Below are 16,284 nucleotides of genomic sequence, written 5' to 3'. Positions count from 1 at the left end.
CAGCCTCATTTTTCTCCTGTGAAGCAGCTCGTGGCCTTCAAAGCGCCGAGCTTGTGTTGCCCAGCCCAGCATGTAACCTCCTGTTGTACAGAGTCTCAGCACGGTACCCTGACTCCCAGGTCTTCTGCTCGGTGTATGTGGGGGATTCCTACACACACTTTGAGCCCCACCCCCACCCGTCCATGTTTGTTTTAGGCTGGATGTTTGGAAGGCAGAGCTCTTGTCTCTTGTAAACTGTGAGTAGGATGTTACACAAACACAAATGGGTAGGATAAGATTGTGCTTTATGTTTGTCTTTTAAAGAACGTACCCAGGAAGAAATAGAAAGGACAAAGCAGTTCTCCAAAGATGTCATCGACTTGCTGCGGCACCAGCCCCATTTCCGGATGCCCTTCAACAAGTTCATCCCCTCCTACCATCACCACTTTGGCCGCCAGTGCAAGCTCTCACACTACGGGTTTACCAAACTACTGGAACTCTTTGAAGCCATACCTGAGATTTTACAAGTGAGTTAAGAAATTCTAGTTATATAAGTATTTCTGGAACCCCATGGGAGGGGACTGTTTTCCACTTTCCAGCCCTGTTCTGTAGGGAGTTTGGGAAGAGAATGGAAGTGTTGAAATAGTCTGGTCAGAGAAGCTGTGTGGTGGGCTCATCACTGTTTTGGGGTAAATGTATCCTTTTCCTTTAAAAAAAAAAGGAACAGTGTGCTCTTCTAACTTGATTTAGGGTCATTTTTTTAAGCGTTAGATTGAGTTCTTAAATAGAATATTCTTTCAAATCCTGGATGTTAGCAGTGATACCAATGTGAAGCCATCAAACTTGTGCTAATGAGTTAAACCATATTTTTGTTGTTGATGCTAATATTCCTCCTTTTGAGTCTTCCAAGTGCCTTTTGGCTGTAGTTTATTGTATACGTTTTCATGCCACTGATGCATGAACAGTAGTAACAGATTTCATCTCCATTTTCTCCTCCCACTGTGTTGTTTTCCAAGGTCCTGGAATGTGGGGAAGAAAAAATTCTTACTTTGACAGAGGTGGAGAGATTCAAAGCTCTAGCTGCCCAGTTTGTTAAACTCCTTCGGTCCCAAAAAGATAACTGCCTGATGATGACAGACCTCCTCGCGGAATACGCTAGAACCTTCGGCTACACGTTTCGTCTCCAGGACTACGATGTCAGTTCCATCTCCGCTCTGACACAGAAGCTCTGCCACGTCGTAAAGGTAAAGGGGGGGTGTCGTTCGTTTGTTTTCAGCGTGTAGGGCCATTTCTCTTCGGTTTCCTCCGAGTGTTCCTGCCGCCCAGCTGTGCATGCCATCAGCGGGTTCTGGATCACAGGGCAGGACTTAGGGTCCCACTCTTCAGAGTTTGGGTCTTTGCTCAGTGTGCGTGTGAGCAGCCCTCGTTTGAGCTGGTGCAGTCGCTTCCTTCACACTGCTCCACTGGAGCCCCAAAGCCAGTCTCCTTTCCAACAGAATCTTTTTACTTTTAACAGAAAACATGTATTCTTTCATATATATACTTTTAAATCATTTTATTGGGGACTCGTACAACTCATCACAATCCATGCATACATACACACTGTCTCAAGCACATTTGTACATGTGTTGCCATCATCATTCTCAACACATTTTCTTTCTACTTGAGCTCTTGGTATCAGCTCCTCATTTTCCCCCTCCCTCCCCCACCTTCCCTCCCTCCCGAACCCTTGATAATTTATACATTATTCTTTTTTCATGTCTTACACTGTGTGGTGTCTCCTTTCACCCACTTTTCTGCTGTCCGTCCCCCAGGGAGGGGGTATATGTAGATCACTGTGATTGGTTCCCCCTTTCTCCCCCACCTTCCCCTTACCTTCCTGGTATTGCTCCTCTCATTACTGGTCCTGAGGACTTTATCTATCCTGGATTCCCTGTGTTTCCAGTTCTTTTTTTATTAATTAATTTACTTAATGTCTTTGCATAATCAATAAAAGAAGTAGCATCTTCCTGGCATACACTGCTTTGAGCCAACTTCCAGGTGATGCCAGCAGCAATATCCCTTGTCCTCTGCCCTCCTTGGAACCCAGCTTGAATTTGTCCCCGCTCCCTGTCAGTATGCTGCTGCGATCGCCGTTCATCTGCAGCAACGATAGCTACAGAACTTCAGCATTCTATAGAATCAAGTTACTTTGGAATGGGTATAAATATGAATCTCTTCTAGCTAGCTGCCATCCAAATCTCTTGCTTCATCAACTTGTACAAACATTTTAGTTGGTATTCCATCAATTCCTGGAGCCCTGGTTGTTGTTGTATTTTAATCATTTTATTGGGGCTCATACAACTCTTATCACAATCCACACATACCTCAATTGTATAAAGCACACTTACACATACGTTGCCCTCATCATTCCCCGGCTCCAGTTCTTATCTGTACTTGTGTACATGCTCTGGTCTAGCCAGATTTGTAAGATAGAATTGGGATCATGATAGTGGGGGGCAATGAGAGGGGGGTGAACCAGAGGAAAAATTGTATCTTTCATCGTTGCTACACTGTACCCTGACTGGCTCATCTCCTCCCCTCAACCCTTCTGTAAGGAGATGTCAGTTGCCTTCAGATGGGCTTTGGGTCTCCACTCCACACTCCCCCTCATTCACAATGATATGATTTTTTGTTCTTTGATGCCTAATACCTAATCCCACCGATACCTGGTGATCACACAGGCTAGTGTCCTTCCTTCCATGTGGGCTTTGTTGCTTCTCAGCTAGATGGCCGCTTGTTTATCTCCACATCCTCCCCAGCATTAGCTCTATACTGTTTTATTGAATTTTGCCCTAAGTGTAAGTGTGAGGTGATAATCTCATTGTTGCTTTAATTTGTATTTTTCTTATTGCTAATGAATGTGAACATTTCATCATATGGTTGTTGGCTGCCTGTATATAATCTTTGGTAAATTGTCTCCTCATCTCTTGTACCCATTTTGATTGGATTACTTGTACTTTTCCAATTTTAATTGGATTATTTGTATTATTCTTAAAATATTGTAGTTTTCTATAGATTTTGGATATTAGCTCATTATCTTTGGTATTATTACTGAATATTTTCTCCGACTCTGGGTTCTCTGTTGACTCTGTTGATGAAGTCTTTTGTTGTGCAACATGTTATCTATTTAATAGGTCCCAGTTCTCTATCTTTTATAGTGTGGATATTATTCTTTACGTTTGGTAATGTGCTTCTGCCTTATGTTAGGGTTCTTAAATTTATCCCTATTCTTTTGTTGATGGTCTTAATAACTCTGTGTTTTATACTTAGGTTCTTTTTAAATCATTTTATTGGGGACTCCTGCAACTCTTATCGCAATCCATATTTAGGTCTTTGATCCATCTTGAGTTTGTTTTTGTGCATGGTGTGAGGTGTGGGTCTTGTTTCATTCTCCTGCAGGTGAAGATCCAGTTTTTCCAGCAGCATTTGTTGAAAAGGCTGTCTCCTGCCCATTTAATGTATTTTATCAAAAGTTAGATGTCTTTAAGTACTTGGTTTTATTTCTGGGTTTTCCATTCTAATCCATTGGTCTTCGTACCTATTATTGTATGAGTCCCAGACTGTTCTGATTACTGTGCCTGTAGAGTAGGTTTTAAGGCCTGAGAGGGAAAGACCTTCTACTTTGTTTGTATTTTTCAAAAGACCTATCCTAGGTCTATTTCCTTTCCATATAAACTTAGTAATTTGTTGTACTTCTTTGAAAATTTGTGGCAGGATACAGGAGTATTTTGTAGTTTTCTTTGTATAAGTCTCTTGTTTCTTTGGTAAGATGTATTCTTAAATAATTGATCTTTTGTGTAGTTATTGTAAGTGGTATTGCATTTTTAATATATTTTTCAGTATCATCAGCTTTAGTACACAAAAGTCTAACTGATTTTAATGTAAGTGGTATTGTTATTTTAAATATATTTTTCAGTATCATCAGCTTTAGTATACAAAAATCCAACTAATGTGCTTCTGTACGGTGATCTTACAGCCTGCTGTGCTGGCAAAGTCTTCAGTTCGAGCAACTGTTTAATCGATTCTTCAGGGTTTTCTGCCTATAGGATTATGTTATCTGCAAATAAAGAGATTTTTATTTCCTCTGTACCTTTGTGGATATATCTTTAATTTATTTTTGATGTCTTAAGGCTCTAGCTAAAACTTCCAGAACTATATTAAGTACAAGTGATGATAAAGGGCAACTTTGCCTACTTCCTGTTTGAAGAGGAAATACTTTCAGTTTCTCTCCATTGAGTGAGATGCAGGCTACTAGTGTCTGGTAGATAGCTTTTACTATGTTGAGAAATTTCCCTACTATACCTATCTTGTTGGGTGTAACTATCAGAAATGGATGTTGAATTTTGTCAATTACCCTTTCTGGTTAATAATCATATGGTTGTTAATAATCATATGGTTCTTTATGTTGTTTATATGATGAATTACATGGATTGTTTTTCAAATATTAAACCATCCTTGCATATTTGGTATGAATCCCACTTAATTGCTATGTATTATTTTTTGATACATAGTTGAATTTTATTGGCTAGGAGTTTATTGAAGATCTTGGTGTCTATATTCATCAGAGATAATGGTCTGTAATTTTCAGTTCAGGTGATGTCTTTGCCTGGTTTAGGTATCAGATTATAGTTGCTTCACAAAATGAGTTTGGTAGGATCTTGTCCATTTGTATATATTGTGGAATATTTTTTATAAAATTAGTATTAAGTCTTCTTAAATGTTTGATAGAATTCCCCAGTGAAACCATCTGAACCTGGACTTTTTGATCTTGGGAATTTTAAAAAATCATTTTATTGGGGGCTTGTACATCTCTTATCACAATCCATACACACATCCATTGTGTCAAGCACAGATCTTGGGAATTTTTTATGACTAGATCTATTATTTCTCTTGTTAGATATAGTCTTGTTGAGATTTCTCTATATCACTGGTTCTCAACCTTCCTAATGCCATGACCCTTTAATGCAGTTGATGTTGTGGTGACCCCCCCCACCATAAAATTATTTTTATTGCTGCTTCATCACTGTAATTTTGCTACTGTTATGAATCTGGCGACCCCTGTAAAAGGGTGGTTCAACCCTCAAAGGGGTCACGACCCACAGGTTGAGAACCTCTGCTTATCTTGTAGTGGGCCGACCCTATGGTCCTCTCTGTGCTTTGGCTGCGCAGCGAGGGAAGATCGTCCTCAAGGCTTGATGAGCCAGGATGTGCTCCACTCTCTCTTCCTCTCCCTTCATCTGCTCCTGTGCGCTCTGATCAGACATGTCCCTCTCCCCCAAACAGAATCTTGATGCTTACATTCTGGGGGTTTATTTTGGTACTCGCAGATCCTTTCTCTCCAGATTCACTCAGACTCTCAGACTCACTTAAGATGGATATTTCGAGCAAGCAAGGACCTTGAACTGCCTTTGCCTTTGTTGCAGGTAAAGTTGTATTAGAGAAGATAGCTTCCTTTTCATTCCCGCTGTGGAGTGAGCTGACGCTCCCAGAGCAGCTAGCTGGATAAGTTTCAGACCTCTGCCGGGCCTCCTGCACAAGACTAGGAAATGTTACTGCAAGAGGAAGAGATGGAAAGCAAATCGTGGTGGCACCCTGCCCCCCACCCCCACCCCACTCTCCATTCCTCATCCCTATCAGGTCTGGTGAAGACCCTTCTCAGGAGACAGAGGTGCTGCCAGACAGCAGGAAGGACGCTGAAAGAATGCTGTGTCCCAGAAGCCAAGGAGGGAAAGTAGTCACAGAGTCGCATTCGGCTAAGAGGGCAAATAGGACTGGCCTCTCTGTACTGAGCTGACCTTTGGCTCTCGCTGAGTGGAAACAGTTGGTCCCGTGGCTTTGATGAGCAAGGAAAAGGACTGGGGAGTGCAGTGTGGGCAGCCAAGCTGAGCTACCTCCTGTTGCAGCCCAGCTACTCGCCAGTCTTCCAGGGACTTCTGGGAAATGTTGATGCCCAGACTTCCAGCACTGCCTTCAAGATGCCAATGTAATTAGTGTGAATGTGTTCTGGAGTAGCAGTAGTGTTTAGACGTTTCCTCGATGACTTTCATGTGCAGCCAGGGTTAAGAATCAAGAGGCGTAGCTAGGTAATATCGAAAGAACAGGATTGTTTTTCTCTCCTTAAAAAACCGGAGGGTAGTGATGGTCCGGGCACTCAGAGGGTGACTTTCAGTCCCCTGGGCTTGTGCTTGTTGGTTGATAGAGGCCCCCATCCCCCTGAGACGAGATCTGCAGTCCGCTTCTTTACAAACCCACAACCATGATAAGTCTGTGGGAGGAGGTGGAGGGAGGACAAGGAGAGCAGATGGAGTGGGATCTACCTACACAACCTCCCCATCAGTCTGAACTAGATCCAGACACTGAAGTGGCCACCCTGTCTCCCCTCCTGTAAGAGTCCAAAGCCCCAAACAGTCCAGCTGGTGATAGCCCAGCTCTCACTGTGGCCTTCAAGACCTTTGGGGATAGAAGAACAGGCTGAGTACCAAGCGTTGTTGTAGTCATTAGTACTTGAGCGGTCTTGCTTCTGTGTTGTTGGGGGCTCGTGCAGCATCTGTAGTGACATTCCATACACTGACGCTCGGCTTCGCATGAGGCTCTGTTCTCTCTGCCCCAGGGCCTTATGTGATTGCTCTGTTGGCCTGCCATCAGAGGCTGTTGTTGCCTTACATGCTGTGTGGTCCCCAAATGGTCTCCTCTCTGTCTTTTCGGTAAGATTTCCCTCTGGGTACATAATCACTTCCCAAGGTCATTGAGGAGTGTACATCGTCAGAGATTAAAAATGGCTGATTGGTGCGCTAGAAAAATGTGGATTGCCTCATAGCCTGGATGGGCCTTCCACACTATCACCCTTGGACTTGGCTGAGCTGGGATGACGGAGCTGTGCTGAGCAGAGTATCCACCTGCAACTTACCCTGAACTCCTGAGTCACGTGTGAGCTAACAGCCATCCGCTGCCGGACCGTCAGTTTTCCACCGGGCAGTGAGGAAGGAAAGTGAAGAAATAGAGACTGATAGCTGGTTCTTCCACCACGACTGTTTTAAGAGAGAAGGGAATGTGGATGGACGTTTCTGGTGCTTAGGCTGAGCTGAAATGAACATTTTCGCTCCCATCTCATCTGAAATACTAGTGTCCAAGTGTGTCAAAGAAACTAAGCACAAGCCCGCTCACTTTAGTTGTATTTAAGAGAAAGAAATTGGAGATTCTCCCATTACTGGCTTCCATAAATAAAACAGAAATCGCTGAGTTGGCTATGACCCGGGCTGGTTTAATTGTGTCCTAAAAAACTCCCCTCCATCTCTCCCCAGGTTGCTGACATGGAATCTGGCAAACAGATTCAGCTAATCAACCGAAAGTCTCTGCGCGCTCTCACTGCCCAGCTGCTGGTGTTGCTGATGTCTTGGGAAGGAACCACGTCCATCTCTGTTGATGAGCTCAAGAGACACTATGAGACCGTCCACAGCAGTCCTCTCAACCCCTGCGAATATGGGTTCATGACCCTGACTGAACTCCTCAAGAGTCTGCCTTACTTAGTTGAGGTATGTGGGCTGATGATTCTCTAAGACAGTGGTTCCCAGCCTTCCTCATGCTGCCGCGACCCTTCCATGCAGTTCCTCATGTGGTGGGGACCCCCAGCCAGAACATTATTCTCGGTGGTACTTCATCACTGTCATCTTGCTACTGTGGTGAATTAATTGGGCGGCCCCTGTGAAAGGGTCATTCAACCCTCAAAAGGGTCTCGACCCACAAGTTGAGAACCGCTGCTTTAATCCCAGATAAAACCCACCGGCATCAAGTCGATAACGACTCTTGGTGGCTCTAGGACAGAGTCACGCTACTCCCTAGGAGTCTGACAGAAGCACACTGCCGCATCCTTTGCCCATGGGCAGCTGCCATGTTTCATCCCCCACCCGGGCACCCCCAGGCCTCCTCAGTGACTCTTTACCACTGTTGGAAAGGCTGTTTCTGAAGGTAAAGTGCATAGAGCTAGAAGGGACTTTGGAGATCCTTGAACACCATTGGCCATCTTAAAGATGAATGAATGGAGGCGTGGGAGGTGCGGGCACCCTGCTGCGGGCAGGAGTGGCAGAGCCAAGACTCCAGCGCTGCTCTCCTGATGTGCTCGAGGGCGTCTTTCTGCTCCGGGGTAGACTGCTGTCATTGTCTCTCTCGGGAACATGAGCATTTGTGGTGGTGCTTGGTTTTTTGTTCACCTCTGTTCTTTCTTTCGTTGCGTTTTTAAAGAAAGCTAATGTATCACAGTCTTCCTTAGAAAGCCAATTTGGGGGTGGGGTCAATGGCCTCCCCGGACTTTGACCTGTGCGCGCTCAGCTGCAAGCCCTGACTTCTGAGGGGGCAGAAATCACAGTTTCTCATCTTGTTTTCCTGTTGGACTAGGTTTTCACGGATGATAAGACTGAGGAATGTGTGAAGCTTACAAGTCTGTACTTGTTTGCAAAGAACGTGCGGTCTTTACTTCACACTTACCACTACCAGCAGATTTTCCTCCACGAGTTCCCCTCGGCCTATACCAAGTACGTTGGAGAAGCCCTGCAGCCCAAGGCGTACGGCTACAATAGTGTGGAGGAGCTCTTGGGAGCAGTTCCCCAGGTGGGTGCTTCCGCGGCCTCGTGTGGAGGTCTTCCTGAAGAGTCCTGGCTCAGTCTGCCCAAGGAATAAGAATCAATAGCCGCAAACAGTCATAGGCAGCAGACTTTGAGCTGCTACTTTGTAAACCTAGCATTGGCATGAAGTCAATGCTCGTCGCTGCCTCATCCATTCCGTATACCTTTGTTAAGCTCGTGCCAGGTGAGCCTCTGTGTGCCTGTAGAAAGGGGCCAGGCAGCAGGAGGGTCTACACAAGCAAGGGGCAGTGCACTGGTAGAGGGGGGCCTCTGTGCCCCCTAAGTGGGTTGGCGTGAAGGCAGTCCCCGAGCAGAGGGTGTGAGGAGGTCAACCATGTGATGCAGAGGGCACAGGGAGAAGGAAATGGACGCCATGCTGGAGGCCCCTGGGAAGTGCGAGCCAAACTGGAGAGCCTGCTCTTGTGGTCGAGCAGTAAGGGCTGGTGCCGTGAGCGGGAACGTGACTCGGCTTCGCAGCAGGCTCCTGCATGGGGACGGTGGCCATGGCAGAGGCCGGGCAAGAGTTCAGAGCGTGATGATCACACAGCTCTGCTCGAGGTGACCCCACTGTTGGATTGTATGATACGTGAATTCTGTGCCACGAGAGCTACTGAAAACAGTCATTTTTTAAAGTTCCAAAGAGTTGAGGCGGTGTAAATAGTCGAAGGAAGTAGTAGGCCTCCATTTGGAGTGTGCTCTGTGGAACCAGGGGGTGGGTTGCGGTGGGAAGGACTGATCTGCTGCTGCCTGGCTGGGCTCGCCTGGGTGAAGAGATGAGGAGCAGGCGGAGGTGTAGCGTTGTGGGGTGTGGGCTCTTCATTCAGAGTGTCGTTTCTGGGAAAACTGTTCAGAGCCCTCATAGGAGAACTGCCTGCACTCCTGCGGCTGCACTGCTCTGGGGCATGGCCTGTGTTAGTTACAAAGTAGTTTAAAGCCTCTCTTTGCTTAGTTTAGTCCACACCGCTTTCTCTTCAAGGGAACATTTCTGTCATTTATGTTACTTTCACAGCTAAGCAAAAAAAAAATCTGGAAACATTTTTCTCAGCATTTATTCTGAATTTCAGTGTGTGTAAGGCAAGTCTAGAAGGTCACGTGCTTCATAAAGTGTAAGGTCTGCTGCCTCTCCTTTTCCTTGGCTTAACCATAGTTATCTCGTGTGCAGGTGGTCTGGATAAAAGGACATGGTCACAAGAGGATTGTAGTGCTGAAAAATGACATGAAAAGTGAGTGAGCACCCCCCCCCCCGCGCCCTCCTAAGGCATGGTCCTCGCGGAGGTTCCCCTCTGACGGCGCCCTTTGTCCTCTAGGTCGTTTGAGTTCACTGCGGCTCTCTCCTGCCAGTCTCGAAGGCCAGTTCTCAAGTCCTGAGCGTGTGCTGGAGGGGCCCGGCTCTTGCCCCGCCGCCTCGGAGCTCCTGAGCGAGCTTGCAAGGAGCGGCTGCGGTAAGAGCAGACCCAGGCAGCAGAGCTGTGACAGGCTCGCCGTGAGCTGGAGCAGGGTTGCAGAAGGGCCAAGTGACAGCAGTGGGTCACTTGCATCTGGTTCAAGCGAGGTTTTCAGAACACTGTGTTTGAGAGCTGCTCGTGGGTCAGGTGCTGGGGAGGGTTTGCACTCCAGTTCTGACAGAATGTCTAAGCACTTGAGGACATCCCTGGAGAAGACTTGAGACAATATAAGTTCTTGAAATATTTACTTAACAACACGTGAAGCGCCTGTGTGAGGCCTGTTTTGCACGGGGATCTACGTCTGTCCAGACCTGCAGATCATCTTTCCGTCTCTCACCCTTCCCCAAAGAAGTCTGCGCTCTATGCCACACCAAAACTAGTTTGGGCATCCTGGAGGGGGACTCATATAGTGTTCCCTTTATTTAATGTTATTTTCAAGTTTGGGGGGGCCATCTTGAGCGGCAAAATCAAGGCTAGACTGTGGTGCTCATGTTGTGCAGCCCCCACCAGGGCCTGTTGCCAGGTGACTCCCCAGGAACAGGAACTCAGTGTCCACTAAACAGTGATTCCCCCCCCCCCTTCCTCTGTCAACTACCAACAAGTTCATCGTGCTAGATGGGTCGTAGAAGTAAGAGCATACCCCAGGGGTCCTCAGACTTTTTAAACAGGGGCCCAGTTCACTGTCCCTCAGACCCGTTGGAGGGCCGGACTATAGTTTAAAAAAAAAAACTATGAAAAAATTCCCATGTGCACTGCACTTATCTTATTTTGAAGTAAAAAAGCAAAAGAGGGAAAAACGCCCGGCGGGCCAGGTCAGTGTCCTCGGCGGGCCGCAGTTTGAGGAGCCCTGGCCTACACCATCAGCCCTCTGACAGACTGGTTTCACTTGGCATGGCGGCCCCAGGTGGTCGCAGTGTTTCACATTTTTAAGACTTGGAGAGAAAGCCAGACATGAACCCCGAGTTCCCCTTCTGGTAGACTCTAGTCCTGAACAGTCTGTGCCACCTTCTGCTTCCAGATCTCAGTCAGACGGAGCAAGAACTTCTGTGCCTGCCTAGCAGCTCGCCTGTCGACCTCTTGTGTGAACCTGTCCCTTCGTGTTTGCCGTCCCCGCAGCTGAGACCGGACCCCGTCATCCTGCAGTCAGCTGACCTCATTCAGTTTGAGGAGCGCGCTCAGTGTCCTCCTGGTACGGCACACTGCGTGGTTGCGGGAGCTTTCCTTGGGGAGTTTAGAAAGAAAATGTTTGATTCGATGCGGGGAAAGGAGTCCTTTTGAGACGTAACACTGCCTGTGCTTACTGCTCAGGGCCCTGTTTCCCTGCCTGGGTTCTCGGAGATGATTTGCATCTGCCTCCACAGGAAGCTAGGGGAGCGCTGAGTGGAGACCATGGTGGGTGTGGAGGGCTGACATGGCCAGCCGCTGCAAAAGTCGGGGAGAATGCAAGACCTCAGGCTTCAAAGGTTCAGGGACACATGAGCATACCCCTCACCATGCATACATAGCCCCCTGGCCTGGGTTCCACAGCTTTAGCAGGTGAGGCAAAGAGGAGGAGGCAGGTGTGGCTACGCCCCTGGAACCTGCTCAGTGATCTGGGAATGGAGCATGTGGACCACCTAGGCAGGCCAGCCAAGGTCCCATTGAGTTAGGTCTCACACTCGGCCACTGGGTGACTCACGTTTGTGCTGAGGGTGTCAGCACTTGACATGCTATCTCATTCCATTCCTACCACAACTGTGAGTGCAGCCATCCTGTCCACACTCCAGGAGAAGAGGGAGGAAACCGGCCAAGCTGCTTGTTCTTCCCATGATGTCACCGGCCTCCAGGAAGATGCAGCCTCCTGAAGCTGTTGTAGGCCGGTTCCTCCCCGTCTGCAGACTCCCACAGAGAACAGAAGACCTCGGAATTGACAATCCCTCTCCTCACTATTCCTGAACAGCACTTGGCCCTGTAGGCAGATGAGGGGGCTGGTGGCTTCTCTAGAGTACAGGAGAAAGGGAACATCCCACCTGCCTTGAGATCCCGGAAGAGCTAACCTGTGGAAGAAGTAGACGATGTGGGTCGTGTTGCTCTGGGGAGTGTAACTAGTCAGTGGGAGATCAATAGTCGTTCTCCTTGGGGTCATAGACTGGGCATTTAGTTTACGTAAGTGTAAACATAGGCTCCTCGATTCCTACTCATAGGGCCGTGTAGGACAGGATAGAGCTGCCCCCTGGGCTTCTGAGGCCGCAACTCTAGGTGATAATACAAAACCTCCTCTTCCTTCTGTGGAGCAGCTGGTCTCTAGCAGCCAACCCTGTGGTTAACGACTCACTGCCAGGGCTCGCTCAGGGCGCATTAGCCTAGTCACATGTGCCTGCACTCCTCGGTGACCGTCAGTCAGAGGGCACTGCTGTCCACCATGCCCCTGCCTTGTGTAGTGAGGCCCAGTTGCTACACATTGGGGGGGGTACGTTTAAAGATACATATTTCTCTCATAAGTATTTTTCCAATAACAAACTTTTGGCTCCGCCAAATAAATGGTGATCTGCTGACATGGCAGGGATTTTTAAAAGTGGGTTTTTAAAAATGGCCGTTTTCCGTTGATATGAGATCCCCGAGAAACCAGTTGTGCCATGTTTAGGTGTATTCTTAATCTTTTTTCTTTTACACCCAACATGAGCCTGAGTTGAAGTCGGGAGTTTTCTCCTACATACACAAAACATTGGCTGTGCCTGACTCCCCGGATTTCCAAGGCCCATGCTGACTGTGTGTGGGGTTCACCCTGCTGCCCTACCTTTCCCACGCAGTGTGGCACCTGGGCCCCTCTTCTCTGAAAGTCTGTATGTCCTGCTTGGTTGGTGAGCACTTACCTGCCTGGCAGAGAAAATTAATAGGCAGATGGTCTAAAGTGGGAAACAGTTTCAAACCGTTACCTGTTGTTCTGTAATTTAAATCAAAGGTGTCTTAAAACTGTGAAATCCAAGAGAGGGGAGCTGAAATTTGTCAATACTTTGATGACAAACTTTCGGCCACACAGCCATGGATGTGAGCTGTGGTGTAGGCGTGCCCGTTCGGGGAGTTCTTCCTGAGACAGGAACTCACACACTCCTTACAAGACCTGGAGCCTAATTAATTTGCTTTTCTGTGTTTCCAGAAATTAGGATTTTCAACCAAGAAGAAAACCCAGGAATATCAGTCCCAGTGCAGAACGAAGAAGTGACCTGTGATTCCAGGTCAGCTTGTGTCTCAGCAGCTGCCCCCGTGCCTCCCCGGCCCTCCTCAGAAGCCCCACAGTCACTGCCCAGCAAGGGCCCCGGGGAAAGCCCAGCCAAAAAGCAACCCAAAAATAGAGTGAAATTGGCCGCCAACTTTTCCTTCGCACCTGTAACCAAGCTTTGACGCTCGTTCGAACGTAGCGCCGGAATGTGAAACACTGTCTGACTCTGCACACAAAGTGGGTTCACACAAACATGCCCTTTTCCGTTGACGTGAGCTCCCCCAAGAAGCCAGTTGTTCCATCTTTAGGTGTATTCTCAATCTTCCTGTTTCTTTGACACCCCACCTGGGCCTGAGCTGAAGTTTGGGGCTTTCCCTACAAACACAATGATTTGAAAACTTCTGGCATTTGTTTGAAAATCCGTAATCTCGTGTACCAAATGTTTCTTAATAATTCTGGAATATAATAGTGTTCCATAAAAGGAAAGCAGTCACTAGAAAGAAGTGGTCTTACCGTCATAAGCCACGGTCACGGTCTAATCCCACGTAGCTTCACGTAGTCGACAACCCTTTGTTTACTGACGTGTTCAGACAGTATTAATCGAATGCATGACGTGTCCTTGAATCAAAGCCCGTTCCGTGACCCTCCGTGTGTGCACGGGAGGGGCGGGGAGGAGGAGCGGAGAGTGGATTTTCAGGTCAGAAGATGAAGGTTCCTGGCTTCCATGTGACTTGTAGTGTGCCTAGTTGTTAATTTAACTATGTCTGTGGTGGACAGGTGTGACTTCATGACAAATTTTTTAATGTTTTCCACTTTCAGGTTCCATTTAGGAGCTTTCTAGAAAGTAGCGATGTTTTACGCTTCCCTTTTATGTGGAGTTCCAGGTTGAGATGGATCGGTTTAAGGAAAAGGAGATGGTCTTGGTGTCATGAATGGAAAGTTGGCATTTGAGCTGCCACACACATCACTGTGTGCCGTGAGGCAGTACTGAGGAGAGAGTGATTGCCTAAATTATGCATCAAATGCATAACCTACAAATCAGAGCTGAATGGGGGCGGTGCTTTAATAGGAACGAGATCAATACTGTTTCAGACAGATTCTATCAATGCATGCGAAAGCCAAGGTTGATCGACTTAACCTTGTTTTTTGTCATTTTAAAGCTGATTCTGGTACCTGGGAAGCTTTGTCTGAGAGAGTGTGTGTGTGTGTATGTGTGTGTGTGGCTAGCTCAGTATCTTTTAATAGTGTGTTTGTACTCCACCAATTCTCACTGTTGGAAGCATGCGTGAGTGTTTTGGTGGTGTCTCGTGTCTATGCCAGTCCTGAGAGAGCACTGTGCAGTGGGGCGACCTTGCTCTTGAATTGGCGGAGGTGGATCTGGTGACCGGTGGCCTCATAGCCCGCCTGGAAAAGCCTGACATTTACAATGGGTTGTATCTGTTGGGAGAAGAGGCAACGTCACTCAGATGGAGCAGAAAGAACCTGCTGTGCAGGTCTCCCACTAGTTGAGAGTCACTTTGGGGGAAATGTTTGTAGTTTGTAATTTCTAGGAAGCCAGAAAATGGACTCTGATTTTATAGCCAGCATTTGAATAAATGCCACAAAAAATAAAGGCTATTGAGAGAGTTTTACAATTTAGATTTTTGTTCCTCAAATCTTTTAAATGAAGCCAGTGATTCTCAGTGCCCAACACATGGCCCCAATCCAAGTGGAAGGACACCTCAGGCCCAAGTCCCTGGTGCTGTGAGTCCTCCACAGACACAGGGTCACAGGGAGTAAAATGCAAGTGGGCAAATTTTGTTAAAGCTTCCAAACAACTCGATAAAGCTGGTGATAAGCACATCAGTTGCCTTATTCAGAAAGCTTTCACCAGGCCGGTTTGCGCGCTGGTACTTGAGTTTTGCGAGCACGCAGCGGACTGTGGCCTTTCAAGACGTCAGGTCTCACTGCAAGTCACTAGGAGCAGCCTCGAGGAGCAGGTTCTGTGGGCTGCAGACACAAAGATGCTCGCGTTCTGTGCGGTCTCGCGAGTGTGGCAGCCGGCCAGGTCTCCACAGGGCTGGCCGGCTGTTCAGGACATCGACACCTACCAGTCGCTGCTTGGGAAACGCGGGGCGCCGCAGAAGCATCTTGTGCGCATGATGGATTTCACAAGGGCCAGTACAACTGATCGTCTATTTTTTTATCCAGAGGCTTAACTAAATGATGTGAAGAAATGACAGATGAGAATTAAGACAATGAAATTCTTTCTGGGTGGGGAAGATGTAACTGGATTAAATTTGTTTATTGGGGGGAAAAGAAAGACCAACGTTCTCGCTAACCCCTCCCCACCCTTTCCCATCTTGCACTGTTTGTTTGTGTTGGGCTTGGGGGGAGATGTTTTTCTTCACTGTCTCCTTTGTTTAAACACGTTTGTGGTTCAGTGCTGTTTTGTGTGTTGGGACCAAACAGTTGTCAATAAACTTACCAAGCAAGCATCTAATTCAAGTTTCCCAGTGAGTGCTTTTGTTTGTGTCTTGGGATAATAAACCATTCCTCTGTGTCTTTTGCCTTTCACTTTGGGCTCCCCCAGCAACTAAGCCCTTTTGGAAGTACTGGGGGCAGTGAAAAAGAGGGCAAGTTGATTCGATGAAGTGTCAGAGACCCTGTTAGCCCAACATCCTTCTGGGGCAGGCAACTGGACCTTCCTAGTTGGAACCTTGTAAAGGCCCCTGCCTTCTCCGTGCTGTGCAGTCAGTTCTGACGGGGTGAGCCTGCCGGAACAGAGCAGACCTGCTCCTGTGGCTTCTGAGACTGTTGGTCTTCACGGGAGTACAAAGCCTCATGTTTCTCCCCAGGAGCAACTGGTGGTTTGGAACCACTGACTCTGCAGTTCACAGCTCAATGTTTAACCCACTCTGCCACCCAGGCTCCACCTTAGACTGGCAAATACAAGAAATACAGAAGCCCTTCCAGTTATAATACTGAAATAATCCCTAGGATTTCCTGTGTGAAAGAAACC

At 47.4% G+C, this 16,284-nt stretch overlaps 1 protein-coding gene across 4 annotated transcripts in view; it reads left to right on the top strand.

Annotated features, from left to right (window-relative positions):
• MARF1 (meiosis regulator and mRNA stability factor 1) overlaps positions 1–15,765 on the top strand; it is a 50,144-nt gene extending 34,379 nt beyond the window's left edge. For all 4 annotated transcript variants that reach the window (XM_075564543.1, XM_075564542.1, XM_075564541.1 and 1 more), the window contains exons 20-27: positions 304–506; positions 996–1,223; positions 7,323–7,553; positions 8,413–8,625; positions 9,802–9,862; positions 9,947–10,081; positions 11,103–11,273; positions 13,221–15,765. In XM_075564543.1, the coding sequence (XP_075420658.1) occupies positions 304–506; positions 996–1,223; positions 7,323–7,553; positions 8,413–8,625; positions 9,802–9,862; positions 9,947–10,081; positions 11,103–11,273; positions 13,221–13,465 (1,487 nt within the window). In that variant the 3' untranslated portion in view covers positions 13,466–15,765. The remainder of the gene's footprint in view (positions 1–303; positions 507–995; positions 1,224–7,322; positions 7,554–8,412; positions 8,626–9,801; positions 9,863–9,946; positions 10,082–11,102; positions 11,274–13,220) is intronic.
• The last annotated feature ends 519 nt before the right edge of the window (positions 15,766–16,284 follow it).

The sequence above is a fragment of the Tenrec ecaudatus genome, chromosome 12, assembly GCF_050624435.1.
Source record: "Tenrec ecaudatus isolate mTenEca1 chromosome 12, mTenEca1.hap1, whole genome shotgun sequence".
Lineage (NCBI taxonomy): Eukaryota > Metazoa > Chordata > Mammalia > Afrosoricida > Tenrecidae > Tenrec > Tenrec ecaudatus.
The sequence above is the reverse complement of the archived record's forward strand: the minus strand, read 5'-3'. Positions and strand labels throughout refer to the sequence as shown.